This window comes from Brachyistius frenatus, unplaced genomic scaffold (genome assembly GCF_029030835.1).
Source record: "Brachyistius frenatus isolate BFR_SWC_R1_liver_20210118 unplaced genomic scaffold, ASM2903083v1 Contig_20, whole genome shotgun sequence".
In the NCBI taxonomy this organism is placed as follows: domain Eukaryota; kingdom Metazoa; phylum Chordata; class Actinopteri; family Embiotocidae; genus Brachyistius; species Brachyistius frenatus.
Window position 1 is genome coordinate 2,522,375 of NW_027210619.1, and position 23,772 is coordinate 2,546,146.

The 23,772-nt window shown below is 41.8% G+C and overlaps 1 protein-coding gene across 1 annotated transcript in view; it reads right to left on the reverse strand.

Annotated features, from left to right (window-relative positions):
- kcnn3 (potassium intermediate/small conductance calcium-activated channel, subfamily N, member 3) overlaps positions 1-18,888 on the reverse strand; it is a 48,498-nt gene extending 29,610 nt beyond the window's left edge. Inside the window, 5 exon segments of the mRNA XM_069695909.1 lie at positions 6,154-6,249; positions 16,614-17,020; positions 17,023-17,122; positions 17,124-17,722; positions 18,360-18,888. Coding sequence (XP_069552010.1) covers positions 6,154-6,249; positions 16,614-17,020; positions 17,023-17,122; positions 17,124-17,696 — 1,176 coding nt within the window. The 5' untranslated portion in view covers positions 17,697-17,722; positions 18,360-18,888.
- Positions 18,889-23,772: the final 4,884 nt, after the last annotated feature.

Consider the following 23,772-nt stretch of genomic DNA (forward strand, 5'->3'; position numbering starts at 1 on the left):
TGCTTTCATGCAAATCACAGTGTCGAGCTGGAAATACGAGACATGACACGCCGATAACTACAGGAACGGGCACTTGAGAATTGTATATTTTTGCTGAGACATTAACAGGACAAAGCGAGGCCTTCTTTTTCTCACTGAGTAAAATAAAAAGTGTCCCATATTTTCATCACTGTTCAACTTTAGACATTTTCTTTGAATATTAGCATTTCAAAAATTCATAAGTAGGTCTTATTGTAACATCAGATCTTGGATTAGTGTATCATCATCAATGTTTTATGAATAAATGAAGCAGATACAAACTGAGGATTGAAATGATTCAGAAATGTTGTTGTATCCATGAAGACAATTCTGGACAAACCAGAGAAAGATCTATAATAAGCTTTACTTCGTTTAGCTACCAAAGAAACTAAGTGTCCGTCATTTACTGAAAATTAATTAAACGGAGTTTAGACGCTGGTATACATTTCATGTGCTGTAATACAGTGAAAATGCTGATAAAAGATCTCAAACTCATCTGTGCTGTAAAACTGATCAGTAAAATCCTAAAATCGTCTAAAACTGTCGGTATACATGTATTAAGTTTAAAGGGGGATTCCTGAGATGAATTTGCTCAGTGAGAACAATCCAGAGAAATAAGAGCGATGATTTGGTATGAGTCAGAAGCCATCTCCAAACAATGTTGGAACATAATTGATGAGTGTGAAAACAAAACATACAGGTATTTTATTAAGCGAATGAAACTGCTGGGGGATGTTTGGTAGTTTTGGTGAACAGTCTAATTTGTGCTCCACTGATTTAAACTTTTTTATTTTTGGCCAGGATTTTAATGTTCCAGTTTGCTGGATTCAAAATAAAAGTACAAACCCAGCAGTGTCAGTGTAGCTCAGCTGACTGAGCACAAAACTGCAATGTTCTCAATTCAAATCAAACATTTCTCGTGTCAGCTCCTTCTCTCTTTTCCCTGTCACTGTTCACTGGAACGCCGAAATAACAAAACCCTTTGAAACACACACACACTTCTAGCTTATGCTATGGCTGGATTTACCTCCTATGGGGCCCCAGGGCAAAATAGGGCCCCTGTTTCCCCTCCACATGACAGTTTCATTATTTCCCCAGGCACTCATAAACAAACCGGTAAACAAAATGATTAATCAATTAGAGGATTGATTAATATATTAGACGATAGTGACTGTAAACTCGTTTTTGTGTGTTTGTTGAACAGGACAAAACAAAGCAATTTAAATATGTTAATCAGTTATTTATTTAAGAAACATTTGTCAGATGTTGATAGTGAAAATAATTGTTCGTTAAATAATGCTACTTCGCCTCAGGTTTTCTGTGTTTTAATTACTTGACACAGAAAGAAATTGAAGCAATTTAATAAAACACAACAAATAATCACAATATGAACTGAAATAAGTATGGGCCATTAAAACTATAATTTCACACAGACCTCTGCAAGACCAGCCAGGGTCACAAAATGGAGCATCTATCAGACTTTCTATGTTTCAAGCATGTGCATATTTCTTACAATTAATCAAAATAGGTGGAACCTCATGTAATGTAATTACATACCGCTTTGTCCGGTTAGTAATCCAGCCTTGCTTCATGTTCATGTCGGTGTTCCAATTTGCTTCATACAGAGAACAATTATCGTTTGCTCCAAACAGGATTATAACTATAAGAAGAGCTCAAAATCTTTTCTTTGATGACAGTGAAAAGGGAAAATATTTGTAATCTGTGTTGATTACCAATAAATTGCACTGTAGTCTAGATGGATTGTTTTTCCCTGCTTCTTGCTGAGCACAATTAGTTTGGGCTGTTCCCTGACAGATTAGACAAGACTGTGAGTTGGAGAGGGATAAGGAGAGAAACTTGCAAAAGACGACGGCAGAGAGGAAAGATGTAAGGGCACCACAGCAAGGAAACATAGAGTGAAAGGGGGACAAGATAAAAGGATATATTAAAAAAAAAAAAGAAGAGCTTGAGGGTTTCCAGGAGGAGAGAAATGCGGATGAGTGGTAAAGTACAACAGCAGAAGGGTGAATAGGTGAGAAGTTGAAAACTGTGTAACAAAGGAGGAGAGGAGTCTGGAAGAAAGGATGTGAAGCTCAACAACAAAATTGAATTGAGGCCTAGTAGAGGAAAAGAGAGACAGATGTAATCTGATAACGACGGAGAATCACGAGGAGAAAGAAACAAGAAAGAAAGACAAAGAGAATCGCACTGGTGGGAAACAAAAAGTACTGAGAGATAAAAGACTTGAGAAGGGAGAGAGAAATGGAGATCAGTTAAAGAGTGAAAGAGAGAACGATGCTTTAAATGCCGGTTAGACTCGATAACATCCTTCTGATCTCTGGTGGCTCTACATCTCCAATGTATATACTGTGTATATATATATATAAATATATATTCCAGTGTGTGTTGTGTGTGTAATATCCTGTTACATGCTGGGCAAAATGCTCCAGCAGAGTGTGTCATAATCTGAGAAGGAAATCGTTATTGAACAGTGCCTTTCATTTCACATGGCATTACTTCTCGTGACGTGTGTGTTTGTGTTTGAGTTTGAACCATCCAACAATAAAAAACAGAGACAAATGGGCACATTTTATGCTGCTCATACATATAAGCAAACAGGCTCACCGCCAGCAGGCAGGTGCTGAATGAATATAACTACCATGCATGTAATGAAACTTATGTGGTTTCAGGTGTAGCCTACACAGATGAAAGCAGTTTTACATGCATGTATAAAACTATAAACCTCTGGTTGCTGCACTCTGAAAGTTTAATTCCTACTGCAGTCTAACCACACATTGTTTTTATGTATGGGCCAAAAAAAAACAAGATACAAAATATAAATTGGTTTAGTGTACTTTTTAATTTTAACACAGCCAAGCCAACTGTTTAGCGATGATTCCAATGTGCAAAGCTAGGCATTTTAACCCCAGCCCTACATAAACAATATTTCAACATATTTACTGGTTTGGTTCACTTCCACAACGTCAGTGTTTTTTAAGCTACACAAAGCAGCTGTTCTTAGCAACAACAAAAAAGCTCACAAAACCGGCTGCAGGTACCTGCCCAGCAGCAAACAACAGATACAGTTAGCAACTAGCTGGTAAACACAGCTGATCAATTTGGAGAATGTTCAGCCTGTTCTCATTCCCAGGGCGTGAAATGATGGCGTTATTGTCAGAGAGATACGCAAGACTCTGGCATCCAAGACATACGCATAAGGGGCCTTCTGTCTTTTGCAGTCTGACGAAGCTGTTCGCAGAAGGTCATGTCACAAAGTATAAAGATGAGTAAAGTCTTAGCGGGGAGAAGGTCAGCAGCGACTGGATGGAACAAACCAGGACTTTCACCCAGGAGAGGATTGTTCGAGTCCACAGAAAAGCAAAAGTCTACTCAAATTACCAAAACATTGTCTTTTCCTAACCCTGACCAAGTTGGTTTGTTGCCTAAACCTCACCAAACGGTGACTGTGTCACATTAAACCCTAACCGCGATGTGGTTTGTGCTTGTTGTGGGGGCTATGATACACAAAGACCTTATAAAAAAAATTGAATTATCTGACACCCTGGGAATTAGAACTGTTGTTGGAGTGTCTGAGTCTTATGGGAAATGGTGTTTGTTAAACACTGTTGAAAAAACATAAATGCTGAATATATTTGATACTTTTTTCCAAAACTACCAAGAAAGCCATAATACACACTGCTGAGTAAGGCCCTGTTACAGTTATCACTGTAGTTATAGATATCAGTTGGATTTTGAATGAGAGAAACTGGAAGTTCTGGTCTCACTTATAATCACTGATCAGGTCAACACGACTCCAAATGAATGCTAATGTTGCTCCATACCTGCTGGAGGTTTGCTCTTTGCTAACAAGCTCACCATATATCACCTTAAATCAGCTTGTTTCTGCTGCCTCTTCATATTCATTAAAGGATCATTTAAGTTTACTACAAATTGTGTCCCTCAATCCTACTGGTAACCATGTTATGTACTCAAAGCTGAAATGTGAGAATGATGCGACATTTCTAAAAGATATACTTAAATTGACCAAATTGATTTGGAACAGACATGCAGAGAAACTGTAAAATGATTAAACTTCTTATTTAAACTTTGCCTTTCTGTTCACCTCTGATTTTAATTCTTAATAAAGTGATAATGTGGCTAAACTGTTTTTATTATTTAGAGCCTGTTCATCATCAATCGCAGTGTCACAGTGTTCCTAGACCTCAGCAATTAGTACAGTGTTATCATAACCAACAGAAACGATGGCCAAAATAATGAAAATAGTGCTCTAATTGTAAACCAGAATTATCCTTATAGCTGTCAGTTGCTGTGGTGTAAAAATGCTTCTCAATTATCATCATTTTCTCTCAAGTTATTATTGAAAGTGATTCTGGGTTAAATCTCATCATCATCCCCTACATCCTGCTGCGATTCCCACCCCTACCTTGACAGAACCCTCCCCAAACTCCAGACTTGATTTAATCAAAAGGAATTATTTCTCAAGTAGATTAACAGAGGACCATTTTATCTCTGACTGCCTTACAGTAGCTTCTCTCAATCTGTTCTTCTGCTGTCGGTATTAGCGTGCCTGTCACGTGCGGCAGCCACAGTGGGTGGATGACTGACTCCGTATGTGAATGTGACATCAAACTTGTTCTATCAATGAAAGCTAAACCGAATACGCAAACACACATATATATATGCACGTGCCGCACATGGCTCCTGAATCTTAAAGCACATTACAGACTGATTACCAGTCTATCAGTCCGTGTGTATGACAGTGAAGAAGCAATCACAATCCAGTTATTGATCTGCAGACAGAGGGCCTGAAACAGAGCAAAATGTATCAGAAACCCCATCACAGACCCCGCTGGAACTTTAATAGACATTTCCAGCAACATCCGAGCTGTGATGTAATGAAAAAAAACCCAGCATTATACTAATATGTAGTTAGATGGATGAGTGTGGCTCTGTGGTTCAGCTGGTGGGAGTAATAGCTGGTGTGGGGGGACTCATTGGGTCTGATTCCCGCAAGGCTCCCATATATAGTCAATGTGCATCGATTGCAAATGGCTTTAGATGAAAACCCAAGCTAAATGCCTGTGGTACCATTGTATTAGAGAAATGACAAACAGCGAAGCAGATATCATGAAGCATGAAAGCAGTTCTGATTGATTGTTTCAGCCTTACAAGAGGTTGAGACAGTGTGTGTTTGTGTGACTTGTCTGCATGGTTGCGTGTTTATGCGTGTTCACCATGCATCCATTGAATGACAGGATTGTTACTGGCTGAATGTGTATTTAACATTCAGTGTGTATCTATTTGATGCAAAGCCATGCAGACTGTTTTGTCGATCCCACTTAGACTCTTGTTTGTGTCATTAATTGGCTGGAGTCGACACACACCTGGGTCCCCTGGTCTAATCTCATCAGCCTGAAGGACTGAGGAGAAATAGTTGCGCTTTTAGGACATTTTCCAAAACTCTCTTGTATCTGTCGCCTAAATATTAATCGTGTCGTAAGGAAGCTGGGAATTGTGAAAATTCCCGATTTGGAAATGTCACACTTTCTGGTTAAGAGCGTTAACAAACGGGCACCATGGCCACTCGTGAAAAGTAACAAGAAAAAGTTGCATACAACCTCGTCATCATCTGTATAAACCAACACAGAGAGATCGTTATTATTTGTAAACTACATTTCTACATATCTCGATGTAATGATTTTTTTTTTAAACATTTAACGCAGCTAGCAAACTCGGTAGGCTTGGCTAACGAAGCCTGGCTATTTTTGGAGCACTTATCTTTCACCGCAAACGCTGCCATGTCAAATGAGGTCAAACTTACTTCCCAGCGCTCTTAATAACTTCCCACTTAACTAGTGGTATATTTGTATTCCCACTACCCAGTTGCTCATGAACGCACCATTAGCCAACAATTAGCTTAGCTTTGCACGAAGTCTGGATACAAAGGAAAACAGGTGGCCATGTTCTGTTCGAAGGTAACAAAATCCACATACCAACATCTAAAGTTCACTGAAAAGCTGTATTTTTTTACAGTGCGTTATGTGTTTTTCGTTGACTATTTCGTAGGCTGGCCAAGTGGCGTACACGTCTGTGGATGCATGAACATGTGTTTACCTGAACTTCCCGTGCATGGTAGGCGATGATGAGCCCCAGCAGGATGACTGTGGACAGGCTGATCAGACACTTCAGGGCCAGAGAATACATGGAGCTCTGTAGAGATACAAATAAAATTAGAGACATGATGAACAAATGTGGGACACATTTAAGACTGACTTTGCCACAATGGCTGGTTTAATATTCAGAGGACAATGATGGAAAAATAACACGATCTTAAAAAAAACCGCTAATCCTAATTAGTCTGGTTTAACTTCCCAAATGTCCATCTCTCTTTATCCTCTGCTAAAATGCCATGTGTACCATAGCTGCATTGCCTCAGCATAGACCAAGAAAAATAAGAAAATACAAAACAGAGTTTCAAAGGGTGAGCTGGAGTCGAATGGTAGTATCCCACCCATCAATATCCCTCTGCAGTCCAGCTTTAAGTCCTCTGCTTGTCTGGTTTCATGGGGCTTATAATCAATGCACCGAGGAACTTCTGATCAATACAACTCATAGCACTTCAGTGACTTCTTTAACCCTTTCACCTCACAACACTCAACAACACTAAATCGAGCTATCATACGCATGTGTGCACAAACTAATCCACACACGAAGAAACACACAACGGCACACACCTGATCGAGAAGAAGAGATTAAAAGGAAAATGAGGATTTGATTTGTTAGATGTTCTCTGGTGTCCATTTCAGAACATAGGCTACTTTTATTGGGAACCGCATGCCTGCTTGTGGTAGCAAAATGTGGTGCAGGAATGAATGAATGAAAGGAATAAGTGATTTAACAACATCATCAGAAGGAAAAGGGCATCAGGCATTACAGTTTAAAAAAAAATACATTAAACTGCTAAGAAAATAAGATTTCTGTCATTACCTACCATGCAGAGTACTTTCACTATAGTGTGCCAATAGAATACATCCATCCATTATCTATAGCCGCTTTATCCTGAACAGGGTCACAGGGGGGGGGGGGGGGGGGCTGGAGCCTATCCCAGTTCACTTACAACTCAGGTACACCCTGGACAGATCGCCAGTCCATCACAGGGCCACACGGAAACAAAGACCATTCACGCTCTCATTCACACCTAAGGGCAATTTCTAGAACCACCAATTAACCTGAGATGCATGTTTTTGGATGGTGGGAGGAAGCCGGAGTACCCGGAGAGAACCCACCCAGGCACAGGGAGAACATGCAAACTCTGCACAGAAAGGCATTTCGAACCCAGAACCTTTTTGCTGTGAGGCGACCATGCTAACCACAGCACCACTGTGCCACCCAATGGAATACATTGTACATTAAACACCTTATTCTAGTTCTGGCTGATGATTTAATCACTATTTTAAATCAGTGCACAGGGTATGTTAAACTGCAAGTAGCCATAGCAACAGCACTAATGCCTGATACTGTCACATCTCTAACACTGGCAAAAAAAAAAAAAAAAAAAATACTGTACAACAATGCAAAATATTCAGAATGTCAAACAAAACACTTTTCCAAGTCTTAGAAATAAAGCTGGTGCATTTAGTGTTTGGTTTCTAAAAGCCACTCTCACCAAACTGATTCATTTGTACACATCAGCTCAAGGACCATGTTTTGAATTGCAGAGTATAATACACATTACCCAAAGTGCATTCAACCTGGAGAACAGCAAGGTCAGATAATGTCCTCTTCAACAGAAGACTTGAGCCACCTTAAGACTGTTACCTTTCAGATCAGACATTTCAGCAGTTAAGTAGATGCTGTTAAGCATTCATCACCAAACTCTCTCTTAACCTGAGTGTGCACTCTGAGTTTAGACACATAATACACAGCCTTTCCTCCATGACGTTATTAAGCAGAATCCACATTGCATTTTGGGTTCATGAATATATATTGCAAGTCAGCCTCCTGGAAAATGGAGTGTGTTAGTGTTGTTATTGTGTTTATTTAGGGTCTCCGTTGATGCTTCATGGCCTTAATGGTATTAATTCAACATCAAACAAACACTGGGAAATACACACATAGTCTAGTTTGTTAATCTTCACCGACACCCTCCTCTGTTGAGTATTTCTTTTCCCTGTAATTATCAAAATCTGAGAAGACTGAAAACGAGACCTTTTCATGACACACAAAATGGCACAAACACACATAAACACTCACATTTGTTGCTCGTATCAGTGTGGTTATGAGCCGCTGCACAACACTGGAAAAATACCATCAAGCTTTGGCTCTCACTGATTTCCTTTATCCGCTTGCCCAAAGCTCTAGCTGTCTTTTGGTCTTTATTTGCTGGTGCTCGCTTGTCCTGTCTTAGTCTCTCTCACTCTCCTCTGCTAACATCTCATTTGTACTCACTGAGGCATAGGTGCAAAAGAAGCCAGCACTGTTGTGCTAATGAGAAAAATGCAGGTTTCAGCCTTGGCTTTCAGCAGCATTATCTGTTTCCACATAGTCACACGAGTGAGCTTAAATGAGACTTGTTTGGAGTTTACATCTTCACTCTCTTACGTCTCTCTTTCTGTGCATTTTCCCCCAGCTATCTGTTGGCCATTCAGATTATTATTTTTTTTTTTACAGTTTTGCACATTACACTGACAACAGCATTTAGTTTCTGCCTGTTTCACTTCATTCTATCCACCTGTACAGTGAATAACTCAGCTGTAGGGGAGATATATCTGCCCTCTGTTCATTGTGGATATTTTTATACGATGATCACTAAGATTTCATGATTTTAATTGGCGAGCAGGACTCTATTTGTACCAGACACCTATGATTCAAGTATTTGCCATTCTAAGTGAATGCACCAGCATTAAACTCTAGAGAAAAGTCATACACAGGCAGCTGCAGACTTGCACACGGACAGCACACATACGCTCCTACACTGCAATCTGAGGTCTATGTATGCGTGTTACAATTATGTGCACTACCATTTACTTTACGTTTTTAGGGTATGTCCTACTTGTGCACATGAATGTATGAAGTCCACACTGAGCTTCTCAGACATTGGCAGATGATGCAATTTACATAGCTCCTCAAAAACAGCATAATTGGGTATGAGATGAAAAGTTAAAAAGCTTTGAAACTGTGATAATTGAGTGACTAGTTTAAGTTCTACTACATAGAAAATATATTTATTTGCTCTCATTCCCGGGGAATCAAATAAGGACGTTTTGTCAGAGCTGTTGTTGTCTAAGACATATGCTCAATGCTTTGTTTTATGAATCATTACAAGACTGTGAAGGTACATCAAAAGAAAAAATCAATGTGGATTAAAAACCTTTGTTGTCTATACCTGTGTGTCAGATTTACCCCAAACCATAACCGTGTGGGACCTTATGAGATGCCAAGGCACACTTCAGCTTGTGTGTCTATTCGAGACACGAGTGGCTTTGAAAAATACTTTATTTGACATTCGTCATTTGATGATAAAAACTGAAAGCAGGGAGAAATATTCTGCTCTGTCCAAAGTTCAGAAACCTTCCACCTACCAGCATATCTAAAACTCACTAATTAATGGCAAGTTGTGGTTTGACGAGTGGATTATGTGGAGGAAAATTTCTTGGCCAGTCACCATGATTTCTTTCTTCTGATTTGTTTAATCCTTAAATGTACACCTTGGGAGGATATCACACCATGTTTAATTAATAAAATTAATTCAATTAAGCTGTCATCTTCCTGGTATTCCTCAAACTTCTTTTCTTTAACAATGTTCTGTGTAAAAATTTAAAAGATCATGGAAGGCATTGTGTTTAAGTTCATATGGTCATCAGTGACAGAAATATGCAAGAGTGTTCCTTTTTTTTTCTCACAGGAAGCCTTAAGCAAGTGAAAGCAGGTAGTATTGTGTACTCCAGTTTGACTTCATGATGTCACTGTCTTGCTGATTAAATACAGACATAATGAAGTAAAAGTTGGTTTATCTTCGTTTGCTGTCACTGTAAAATGATGGCACAGACCAGGGTGTCAGGCACAGAGCATAGCAGCAGTTTATTTGGAGGATTTTGATGACAGTGGCTCTGGTAATGAAGCTTTACCCGAGTTGACATATCTGTCGGAGCATGCAGTGTGCACAACCATGCTGCCATAACCACAAGCAAGTGACTGTGATTTGTGTTTAGTGTACTGACTAATTTGGGTATTGTAGGTCCCAGTCTATAGGAAGTTATAGCGGCCTATGTGTGATACAGTAGGCTACAGTATTAACTTGAAATAAGCTAGATATTAATTCCTAAAAAGACATGCTGACATCTATTAATTACTCAAAGAATTCTATAAATGACCAACATATATTCTTGGTGTGTTTTTTTAGGAAAATGTTCTTAAGTATGATTTCAATAGTGTCTTAATCTGTGTTATACAAGTGCTGGGTTGCTACCGATCCGAGGTATGTATGAAAAACACCAATTTAAAGGTTACAAAAGTGTATCAACTCATCATTTTATAGGGAATGACAGGCTCTAGTCATTTCTTGATGAACAACATGAACTGGATTTTTGTCACAGCAGGGTTGCCATGCAACCAGCTGTGAAAAAGCACAAGCGCAGGTGTACTTAATAAAATAAGTGGTAAATGGCTGAATTCCATTTACTTGCTTCAATTTCAGGGTCCTGCTGTTGCAGACTCACTATAACACTGCCATCGCTTACTGGGACAACTGAATAGCAAAGAAGTCCTTGTTCATGCTGTCAGTATGTGCTTTAGTGTCACAGTGAATGAAGGCTGGGCAGACAGACAAACTGTCATTCATCAAGAAACTCATTTCTGGTTGTATTTAGATCAAAACAAACCAAATATGTGTTAGTTATTGAACTTTAGAGGCATTGGTAGGTGTGAGGCTGGCTGCGCTAACTGTCTCGCCTTAACGAATATATATGGTATATCCTAACTCTTGGCAAGAAAGGATATTTTCCATAATGTCATTGAACACCAAAAAAAAAAAAGCACATGAATAAAAACTGAATAACTTATGTTACTTATGAGACTCTGGACTTCAAAATTAACAAGCCACTGGAGAAAGAAAAAGAAGACTTTCTATAATAATGTTAGCTACACTGAAATGGTTGTTATATGTAGCATAAAGGTTGTGGAATGTACAACTTGTTAGATACCATCACTGACATCCACCGTTGGTGTGCTTGCATGCATGTACACATGTTTGTTTCTTCTCCTTTTGGCCCAGCTGTGCCTAAGTGTGTGATTAGTGCGCATTGATCACCGGCTTGGTGGACAGCATGTGGAGACAATGAGGTTTTTGAGCTCCTTTAGTTCAATTAGTGGGCAGGCACACACACACACACACACACACACACACACACACACACACACACACACACACACACACACACACACACACACACACACACACACACACACACACACACACACACACACACACACACACACACACACACACACACAGATAGGATCAAAAGGACTTTCCCCAATAGTCCCCACCTCACTCTTATTGACACAGATTTGAGTGCAAAAATAGGTCGCTTACAACACATTAGTCTCGTAATGATAAGTCGCTCACTACATGCGTTGTAAAAGAATATCAATGATCATAAATGTGTAGGCGCGCGTGCGCATGTGTCGTAATGACTTAGCCGTGGGGGTCTCCCTGTCAGAGTGATGTCTTGCAATCAGTCTCCAGGGAAACAGAGAAAAGACAGAGGAGCGATGTCACCTTATCTGGATAAACACACACACACACACACACACACACACACACACACACACACACACACACACACACACACACACACACACACACACACACACACACACACACACACACACACACACCAAATACACACACTCTACTGCGCCTTGGCACATGCCATGATGGCCATACACACTCAATTAAATCTAGACAAAGAAGGATGTGAACACACACATATTAGCAGGTGCATCCATGGGTACTAATATGACAGAGCTGAAAGCATAAAGACACACACTGCATAGGTGTGTATACACAGAGGAGACAGCATACACACTGTGACGTGAATGTTTACGTTACCGGCGGATGATGCAAGTTCTAACACACTCATGTGTACCAACAGATTCACACATACAGACAGAGGTAGCCTAGCCTTGTTACACTGAAAGAATTGAGCATATTTGTACCTGTTAGTAGCAAGACCTGTGGGATCTACGATCCCTTAGAAGCCTGTGATCTAGAAGATGAAGGGAGTGTGGAGTGGAGTGGAGTGGTGGAGGAGGTGGAGGAGGAGGAAGAGAGGAGAGGGAGAGCAGCGCAGAAGTGCTGAGATGGCTGATAGCTCCTTTAGAGAATATGGTGGCAGTTGGCGAGTTTAATTCCCTGATCATCCTCATGTACTGTCTGAAAAGCAGCATGCTGCCACTGTAAGTGGTCTTGCAGAGAAAAGGTCTAGAAAGGTCTACTAGTAAATGTCTACGAGAAATGTCACAGATAGAGGAGCGAGGGCAGGGAGGGAGGGACGGCAGAAGTGTAGGGGGAATGTGGGAGATGTTATAAGCCTGCTGAGATGGAAATGGCCCCTTGGGGAAATGGAGACATATTTAAGACTCACTGAGGGAGGGACATAAACACTCCCTGTAAGTGAGAGGAAGGATGGAAGGAAGGAGATGGAGAGTGGGAGGGAGCACTGCTGCTAATCAATCATTTCATTGACACTCGGGGTGACAAACAGACAGTAAGTAGGTACATATTCACACTTGGTACCCCTTCCCTCTGCCTCACACGTGTGACGTGTGTGCGCTGACAGTGTGACAGGTGAAGTTGACAACAGCTGTGCACTCCTTCAGAATAGCCGTGTTCCATCGTGGGCACAAAACATGGCGAGGAGCCACATGGTCCTTTGTGAAAGTGATCTGAAAGTGACAGGTCACATGCTAAGCTCCCAAGTGTCTGAGGGCTCCAGTTATTCTCAGATAGCGACACTTGTCAGACCGGAACCCCATGGTCCTAATGAAATCAATAATAGAAGCCATTTAAGAGGAACTGTACTCATACCGCTGTTAACATTTTGAGGTGTGAAGTTCCCGGGTCTGTGGCAGTGAACTGGTGACACAGATCATGAAGAGAGGACATGTGGAGTTAAACATGCTGGACACTTAGAGCATGTACAGTAGTGAGGAGAAGTTCCGATAGCAATTTTAAAGGCTTGGTTCTGCTTTTTATCTCAGAAAAGTCGCCATTCTGCCTGAGAGCAAATTAAATTATTTCACATTCATGAATTATTTCATCATCCAATATTCTCTGTGCATAATCCATCCAAGCTCAACAACTGTGACTGGATATTTACAGTGCAGAAATGTACTGCCGCTGCTTAGACTGCTGAATACTGTACATGAGAAGAGTTGTTATCTGCAACCAAAACTTATCTTCTTGATCTCAGATGTGACCTTCATCGGGGACTTGGTGTTTAACCTTATGAATGGCATGGGAACTGAAAATAGAGGCTTTAAACCAATGAATGGAAAAGCTCAGCTGCAGCACAAGTCTACGCTGACAAGGTCTGAAATCTGTTTTCAACATGAATATACATACGCTTACTCACTATACCCACAGTCACGAACACCATGTCCTTCTCTGTTAACCTCTCTCCCTTTATCCTTGCTAACACACGCTGAAACACACACGCTCCACACAATCCAACCCACCCAGTTTAGTTCCATTCTTATTCTTCATCTCTATTTTTGGGACCAAGATAGAGCAGCTGGACATCCTGAAAAAAATTGCAGGAGCTTTGGTTGATATGCATACAGTATACAGTGACATTTACTTTACAGCTAATGTCACAGACTGGAAGTCTTACGGAGCAATTAACAGGATATATATACATAAATATTTTCAATAATGAAAAATGATCTTTACCTATTACATTTCCTCGTGAGCTCTCACACCACCACTCAAGGATAGCTGTCAATATATAACACACATTACAGCCCCTCTGAAAGGCGGCATCCATTTTCAATTCGTAAGTTTGTACGGTATGCGAGGGAGGACGTGCATGCGTGGGTGAGTGATTATCAATAATCAATATGAGAAATCATTCAAAGCTTTCCCCTCAGACTGGTTTAAAGCACTGCACGAACCTCTCCACCTTTCTCTGTGCTTTCCTCCCATTCATCTCCCTGTCCGATGTCTCTTTCATCCTCATGATCTCTGTCCATTTTTCACAACAACCAGCAAGCTTCTATCCACCTCAATTATCTAAGTGAGGGTCAGAGCTGTCTGATGGCACTCCAGTACCTCTTGGAGTCAAACCAAATGGACAACCATTAAAAAGAAAGAAAATGTACAGTCGGCATTTATAATGAATTTTGAAGCATTAACTGTCTGGATTTTCTCTTTGAAAATTTACAACCCTGAAAGAAGACTATGAGGCTCTGAGGTGTTTTACATACTATTCTTTCTCACCGTTGAATTCCTGTTCTTAATGAGATTTTTTTTTAATGGTAAGCGGTTACTGAAGATAGTGAAAGCACTGACAAATGGTGTGATTACGTGGTTGTAATTCACAGGTGTCCATCAATTCTTATTGATAGACGACGCTGCCTGTTTTAAATGAAGACTGCATTGATTGTAACTTCAGAACCTAAATAAGGTTTTTCATTATCGCCTTTCCTTTTTTTTTCTCTCCTTCTACAGACTTTCATTCTCGCCCAGTCGCTTCTCTCTTCCGATCACACTCCCCCAGTTTGACGCCCACTGGAGGAGCAGAGGGAGCGCGAAAAGTGAGGGAAAAAAAGAAATCAAAAGAATAAAAGAAATAAAGAATGCAAGATAAAGAGACAGCCATGGAGTTGAAATAGAAAAGGGACAGACAGAGCAAAAGAAAATTAAAGTGTCGGCCATCTCTTTCAAGAAGGAGAATGGGCCAGCAAAGAGGAAGGAAAAAGATGAGGAGGGATTGAAAGAGAAATTCTGACCATGCATTTTCATTAATAAAAAGACACTGCCTATAAAACCGAGATTTTCATAAAGTAATGAGTGGGAGAGAGAGGCAAAGAGAAGCAAAGACACAGCTGGCAAACAGAAAAGGCAGATTATTCTTGTAATGACAGAAACAGAGAGAGAGAGAGAGAGAGAGAGAGAGAGAGAGAGAGAGAGAGAGAGAGAGAGAGACACCAAGTATCAACTGGAGACCACAGGCTACAAACAGAAACAGAGGAGGGGATGAGAGAGATGGGAGACACACCCAGCTATTCTAATAGACTACCTGTAAATCTGTGCACTCACACGATCCCACATACTCCCTCATATGATCAATGATCCATACATGACAAGCTGCATAAGTGGAAGTAATGTTTCCACCTTATTAGCCTGAGAAACCCAACCCTCTGTGATATGTCAGACCGACAAGAAGGACAGAACGAGGACAGGAGTATCTTTGCATCAGGAAGGTGAGCGTAATATGCTCTGAGGCTCGTTGACACACACAAACACGCACATGCGCGCACACACACACACATATATATATATATATACACAACCAAAATAAACAGACAACAGCAGCCAGGGGCCGATTCAGCTTATTACACTCCCCATTACACAGACAAATGAGATCCTGGCCTCCTACTGATAATCTGCCCCCCGCCCCATGTCCTTTGCAACATTGCATTACATCACCCTGAAGCAGGAACTGTCAAGCTTGGTCATTTCAGTACATAACCCCCTCCCCCAAACAACATGGGCATGGTGCTGGTCAGGCTGAGTGGGGTGTTGCAATTATTAATTTGGCAGCAAATGGGTGAATCTGGCCAGTGAGCAGTTTAAACCAGCCAGAAATGGGGTGCCTCTTTGACCTGGGGGGGTCAACAGTGGTACCATGTGACGTTCTGGCTTCAAAGGTGGCTGGTGATCTATGTTACATGACATTTCCTGTCACTCTTGATTGGCTACTAACAAAATGAAGGCAAAAATGAACCAGAAATGCAGAAATAAGACAAAGTTAACGCAAGATATTCACCAGCTAAACAACAGAGCACAACGCTACAACCATCATGTATGACAGCCTCGAGGGACATTTGTGGACTTAGAAGTCGTGTAGCTACTTTAAAAGGGCTTTCCAAAGATTTACCATTATACTTCCAAAAGGTTGGCTGACTTGTGAGAGACAGTTTTGAAAAGGAACAGCCTAATTTAAAGCAGCAGAAACTGAGATATCACAACTCCTCAGTAAGAGCCAAACTACAACCACATTAGCTACTATACTTCCCACAATGCAGCTTGAAAGTGTCTTTCATTAGACCCATCCTGCCTGGCAAATTACCATGTGTTTTTTCTTCACATTCCCAGTTTGTAATATTTCCTTTCTTGTATGACTCTCTGAGCTGAGATGTTATTATCGTTCGAAGTCTTGGCTGAAACTTGGCTCAGTTTCTTCAGTCAGAGACATGACACAACTTTAGTGTTCACCATGACTGGAAAAAACTGATATCTTTATTTATAAAATCAACAGAGTGGTCCTTTAAGTACCACTCGTCCTCACCTTAGTGTACACGCCCCATGACAGCTCCGTCTCTATCACCATGACGACGATGCCAAACATTCCGAAGATGAGGGCATAGTCGCTCAGCCTCTTCCTCTTCTCGAACAGCGCCCTGCGATGCCCCAGTTTATAGCCAATGTTTTGGTTCTTTCGTTTGGAAGCCTTGGAGGTGTTGCCCCCGGTGCCCACTGCCCCAACCCCTCCCTGCCTGCTTCCCCGCCCCGGCTGCGCCCGCCTGCTCTCCACCAGCGCGTGGTTCTGGTGGTAGATGGACATCTGGTTGGATGTGGTGTCAGTGATGTCATACCCTCCTCTGGGGTACGGCGAGTCTTCTTTGGATGAAATCACAATCTCTGGGGGACTCTGAATTGGGGGTTGATTAGTAGAGGACTGGGTCACCGAGCAGGTGGGCGGGGCCTCTCGCTGTCGGTCATGTCCCCCAGCGGCTGTTGCCCCGGCAACAGCTGAAACGCCACCTTCTTTGGTTTCGCTGCTGCTGTCTGATTCGATGAGGTTTCTGCGGGAAGCGCTGAGGCGGCTCAGGGGCTTCATGACCCCACCTGTGTACTTACAGGAGCTCATGGCTATCTCTGTGAAGGGGTTACTGTCCCTGCGGTGAACCAGAGGGCTGGCCTGTCTGTGTTTGCAGCCCCTCTCTCTCTCCCTGTCCCGGTCCCTCTCCCTCTCCATGGAGGGCGAGTGGGAGGAGTAAAAGAGGGCGTTGTAGACTGGGGAGTTGTCCCCGCTCAGGCTGTGCTGCGAGCCCAGACAGGAGGACAGAGGGGTGCTTGTGGGGTGCAGGGCGTTGGGGATGGGTGGGGGCAGAGGCTGGGCTCCAGTGGAGGACAGGGGCAACTTGGGGAGCGATGCTGGACACAAGCTGGGCGTGGCAGGTGATGGGGATGGGGTGCTGCCATTTACACGGTCAAGGCTTGATCCCCTCATGTGGTTGGAGTGGTTTGATCCTGGCTGGTTAGCAGTGGTGGAAGGATGAGGTATGATGCCCAGGGGAAGGAGGAAGCGCTGGTCCTCATCCTCGCTCCCTCCTAGCAGAGCCAAGCTCAGAGAAGGGGGAGGCTCCATGGTCACAACTGTGGCCAGGCAACTGTCTACGGTCAAACAGAAGAAGAGAACAGCTGTAAAGGGAGACACAGGACAAAACGAGAGAACACAGACTTTATCATCAATGTACTAATGAAGGACAGAGAGGGGGGGGGGTGAAGGGAGGAGTGGAGGGCATTGTGATGGATAGCCATTGCTTAAAACAAATGAGGAAAAAGACTGGACTCCAAAAGCTGAAGATGTGTGACAAAGAGGGGCAACAGAGTGAAGAAAAGTGGTCATAATTGGGAAATATGTTGTTCCTTGAGTCACATTTGAGTCAGCTGCCCAGTCAGCCTCTCTCAGTGCCCCTTCTCTCCGTTTCCCAGTGTCTTCTTGTTCTCTCACATCCCACAGTGCTTCCACCAATCTATGCCATAAAATGTCATCTGTGTTACACTGTTCTTAGCCAGGAGGATGGTGCAAATCCTTAGGCTTTACACCATGGAAATGAGATCAGGCTCAGAGACTAAAGGATAATAATTCCACATCAGTCAGGTCTGATAGCAGGAGAAGTGTGACTGTGTGAAAGGCTCAGTTAACCATAAATTGGCTGCATTTTGATCCAAAACAATAACCTACTTTCAGTATGATATAACCAGACACCTTCCCGGCCCCCTCCTCCCTGTCTGTTTCTCTACCTACCTCCGACCTCTTCTCTCCTCTCAGTCCCTGTCCCCCAGGTTAGTTGTGTTGAATCACTGGCTGGATGAAAACAGACCACCACACTTTTTCTTTTTCATGTTGTCACGGCCATCCCATCATCCTTTCGCTTCGTCTCCTCTCATGTAGGTCCTCCACAGGTCTTCGCTTGTCTCTCGAAATTGTCCGTCGCTTCCCCACAGATGTTGCCTCCGCTCACTTGATGTGATCAGTTTCTTTCTCAATCACCGCTGATGAATCGATGGTGCCCATTTTGATCCAGTCAGTGACAATCGACATGGGATGAGGAGGAGTAATCCATGGTGACTGGATTTAATCGGTCAACCTGTGGCTGCGCGTCAAAAATGTGCAGCAGCGAAAACCGGCAAAACAGAAAGGAAAAGACGTAAGTAACAGTCCTCGGATGAGCAGCAAAGTCTGCGATTTAATATGTGACTCCACCGGCTGACACTCAAATCTACAGCTCTCTGTCTCTCCGAATCTGGCTCTCACTCTCTCCTCCAACTTCTCTCCCTCTTCTCTCCGCCTCCAGACCTGCCGTTCATTCCCATTGGACGGAATCGGAAAGGCGAAATAAGCGGTGAAAACAGGTGGCAGGATTTGTAAAATGTGGCCGCCAGACGCGTGTTTACTTTATTGTACCCGGGTTATTTTTGTGTTATTATTTTTACTGTAGCGTCAGAAAACACGTGCTCCATATGGCATCTGTAGCTGCTGTCTCCATAATACATGTTCCATTTGATCGTTGGCACCTGTTGAAGGACCCCCCGGAAGGACGCACGACTCCATATCAAAAACACATTCAGAGAATTATTCCCACATTTATATGTGAAATAATGTGGAAAAACAAAACAAGCATGACAACAATAATTATGGTATAATTCAAACTGAGCCTATATGATCCTACATAATTAGACTATAGGCCTAATCGGTTTAATATGATGTCTGATTGTCTGCTTTGCGTAGCAAACCATAATCGGATGAAAGCAGACACGGGATTGTGTGGGAGCGGATTAGACGGTTTCGGTCAACCTATCCTGCCATTATGCAACCTGACAAACATCAATAAAGCAAATCATACCGTGTGGAGGATGAATCCAAATATTTATTCAACACCAGCCATTAGCCAACGCCTCAATCGCTAAATTAATGTGAAAGGAAGACAGACATGGTCCGTTATTGAAGTCTGAAAAGATGGTGACCTCATCTTTGTTTTAATCTCCTGTCAATATTTATTAGTAGGCCTATGTTTTGTAGTGTCTTATGTTTGTCTAATCTGTTTCTTACTCATGATTTGGAATAAACACAGTGATGTGTTGTTTTCTGCTCCGGGCTGCCATGATGCAGTCACTGATGGAGAGTTCAACAAAATGTGAAGTCTTCACATGAAGGCCTGGGGAAAGGTCAAAGGTTACACATACATCCACCACAGGTCAAAGCGGTTTATTCATCTTTATTAGAGAACAATGGGGTGGAAATTGAAGGACAGTGTGATGAAAAAGACAGAAAAATGCATGTATGAGTGTCAGGATGAGAAAAGGGTTTTAGGATTAGAGTATAGTCTTGTTGTTTTGGTTAAGGTGAGAACAAAATTTGAATTAAAATTAGATAAATATATGGTTAAAATAATTGTTAGCTACACACTCAGGAAGAAATGCAGTTGATGATTTTCACAATACAAATGTGCTTACGGAGGGTTAGGCCATGGAGTTTTGATCTCACCTGAACAAATGGTACATTCCTCTCAGTTGTATTTTTTATTTTTTCTCGTGAGATAATACTTCTCAACTAAAATATGTTAAAGAAACATAATCTCTGCTAAACTTTAGTGCTCTGACAGCGTTTTTTTTTCCACAGTGTCAGTAAAGCACAGAAAAAAAAGCAAGCGGGAAACAGAGACTGACAAACACAATACAACACAATGAAGCATGGTAAATGGAAAAAAAAAGAAAAAGGGGGTGGCGGAGGCCCAGCGGGAGATTAGAAATGACAGAAAATAGGAATGGTGGCGGGCCATGCAGTATATCTTTCACAAGTCTTAATATTGTCAACAGAGGTTAGGGGGCAGCCAGAAAAGATGGAGAGTTTGGAGCACTGAAAGCAGAGGGGAGTGACAGAGAAGAGAAATGATGGGCGCTTTGAATGAAAAGGTTAGTCCACAGTCTTGCCCTGCAGCATACGTCAGACGTATGGTGTGAGAAATATGTGAACGAGGGAATGAAAAATAGAATACAAAGAAGTTGTGGGTTGAGAGTTGCTATGCCAACACTGTAGTACACAGATGAGTTCTCGCTGCACCTGATCTATCTCTCTTTGTGGTCTCCCTCTAAATTTCAAGCAACATAAAAGCCCGACGCCAGGAAATGATACAGTGTAACCACATAAAACTTTAAGTGACACAACATGGCAGGTGGGAGGGAGAGGAAATGGAGGAGAGGATGATGTGCATCGGGTAGACGAGAAGGAGATGAAGAGGAAATGTGAGAATTTGGACAAGGAGGCTCATGAATGAAAAGTGAGGGACCGATTATCTGACTGAAAGGATAATAACCCCCCCCCTCTCCCCCCCCACACACACACACATACACAATCAATGCATTTCCTCCAGTCACCCCTTCCCCCAAAACCATTCAGGTTTACTACATATTTCATTTTCTAACTTTGAATTATACATGTTTACCCATTCAGAAAACATTAGTTAGCTTTTCTCTCTACATCATGTTAGCGGTTAAATCTCCCCTTGAACAACAAGAGGGATGGAAGAAGTATTCATGTCAGAGTGGTACTGAACAACTTATCTAACAATCATCAAAACAAATGAACATCTCTCCTGAATACTATTCCTTTAAAAGACTATGTAGGCTTATGATTGCTGAATGCAATGATGGTTTATGTCAAGTGAGTAGACTGATTCAGTAGCCTTATACATAATGTACAGCACCCATCTAAAGGTTGCTAACATTAAACTACTGGTCATATCAGACAAAATGAGTAAAATAAATTTAAAAAAAAAAGAGTTTTGAGTCACATTTGTGCAACGAGAGCAGAAAGGTGAACCTAAGTGCTGACCTGACCAGGCAGGCAGGCATGAAACATGTAGATGGTTTATTTAAACAAATTTAAATATAGAGGCTTACATACAGGGAGGTTGGCAGGCAAGCAGGTAGAAAACAGGAGCAAGCAGGAATCAACAACCAAGATAACAGAATCTGGAAGAGAGCAAAGGCAAGATGGCAAGTATAAATACACTGTGGCTGACAGGGCAATTGGGAACAGGTGAGGTGGGTGTGGCAGCCAGGTACAGAAGGGAAATGGGGGGATGGAGTGTGACAGGAGCTAACACTTCTGCTCTGGTACACAAGGTGGGTTTTTATTTCTTATATGTTAATTTTTTCATTAGTGAGAGTACCATTTCTCCTTTAAAACATTAAATAGTCTTCCCTTAATTATAAAATAACAATACCACTGTAAAAATTACAAGTAATTGCATTCAAAATTTTAGTAGAGAATAAGTTTAAATATATGAGCAGAAAAGTATATATCAGTAGAAATATTTACTGTAAGAATAAAAAGAAATAATGTAGTGTTGCTCATACAGAATGTCCCTTTCCAGTCTACAACTTTAGACTGAATCAGTATTACTGATGCAGCAATGTATAGGCAGCATTTTAATTATTTAGTTTGAACGACTTCATAGACCAGCAGGCGGTTGAGTGAATAACAATGCATCATATTCTTTAAATTTAATGTGTAATAACTTAATCTGCGAAGTTAATAGAAACTCAAGCTGGAAGGCAAATACGGTGGAGCTAAATGTGAAATATCTTTCTATGAAATTCAGTGGAGTAGTAATATAAAGCTCCATAAAAATGAAATACTTTTGTAAGCACAAGTGCCTTAAAACTGAGGAGCTGTTTGAAATGTTTTGAATACTGTACAGAATAATATAACCCCCTCCACTCTGACTGAACTATAAGGCAACTCAACGGAGAAAAGGAAATGCAGAAGTACATCTGTCTCCCTCGCCAAAACAAACTCCTGTTGTAGGCCACATTTATGCTAAACGTCAGAGAAGTGATGAGTAAGTGCATCACGCAGCTGCATGGGTCTTCTTAATAGAGCACTGGGCTGGACCCACTCTATCAGACATGCTCTAATCGTTGCCCTACATTGGCTCCATTGTATCCTAATGGCTCAGATTGCACTCGGGGCCTGGGAGGTGTGCAGTCTAAACCGCAGCCAACTGCTGTATGCAGATGGATTTCCGCACAGCAAACAGCACTCGGATCCTACTGCCTGAGAGGGACTAATCAAATCCAGAGAGCGGGAGGCTACAGCGGGTAAAATATATACAGGAGGAGGGGTTGTGGAGTGGCGGGAGTGAATGGCGGATCGTGAGGAAAGCTGGAAGCAGTGTGTCCGCTCTCCTATTTAAATGGCGAGCAAACAGTGCAGAACATCTCGCCTCCAAACAACTGTGCCCTTTTCATGAACATGCAGACACACACAGCATGTTGACACGGCTATATTATATCTGCCACAAACTGCACCAACTGCAACCTAAAGAGCCACTACGTCAGGGTTTATAAGATATGAGATATTACGTGGGGCATCATCTTCATCCTCACCCCGGACTGAGCTGGTGGGTTAAGTGGGCTGCTCGCAAGTGTGTGCAGCTGTCATGCTACAAATATTTCAAAGTGAAGACTTCAGAGCGCAACTGCAGTATCACAGTGTCAGCATGATAGCTAAGTGTATGCTGTGGTGATGCTGATGTACAGGATGTGTGTTTGTGTCAGCTGTCTACTGAGTAAAAAAAACAAAACATGAGTCAGCAGACTAGTGACACGGCCGGATTTCTACTCTCACACTTTTCCTGACACTTTAACATTCAAGAACAGTTTTTTCCCTCTCACACTTGAAGGGTGACTTTAAGGTGAATTTGAATGAAGGTACCAAAACCAGGTGGTTAATTGATTTGTGATTAGTTTGGCTATTGTTAAAGAACTGTATCACAACACCAGGTAAGATGGCAAGATCATATCAACTGGAGCTGTAGTACCTTCAACATTCCTCTTTGAGACCTTACATTCCACACTGTTGTCTCTGTCTAAGTCACTATCTCTGCACTCTTTCTGCTGAATGAAATGCAACATTATACTTTCTACGCGAGTACAAGCATGTTGTGATGTCTGTATTCTGCTGCTTCTCCATGTTTTGTTGCCCCAGGAGCTTTCAACAGAGCCACAAAACAAATTCTGCCAAAGATGTGAGCTAAACACTCCTGTCGTCGGCTGATAATAACACTGCATTGTCATTTCATTCCATTCCGTTATTATCATCATTATATTGAGAGTTTTGACCAATCAGAGTTGACATTACTGTCCAATCGGGT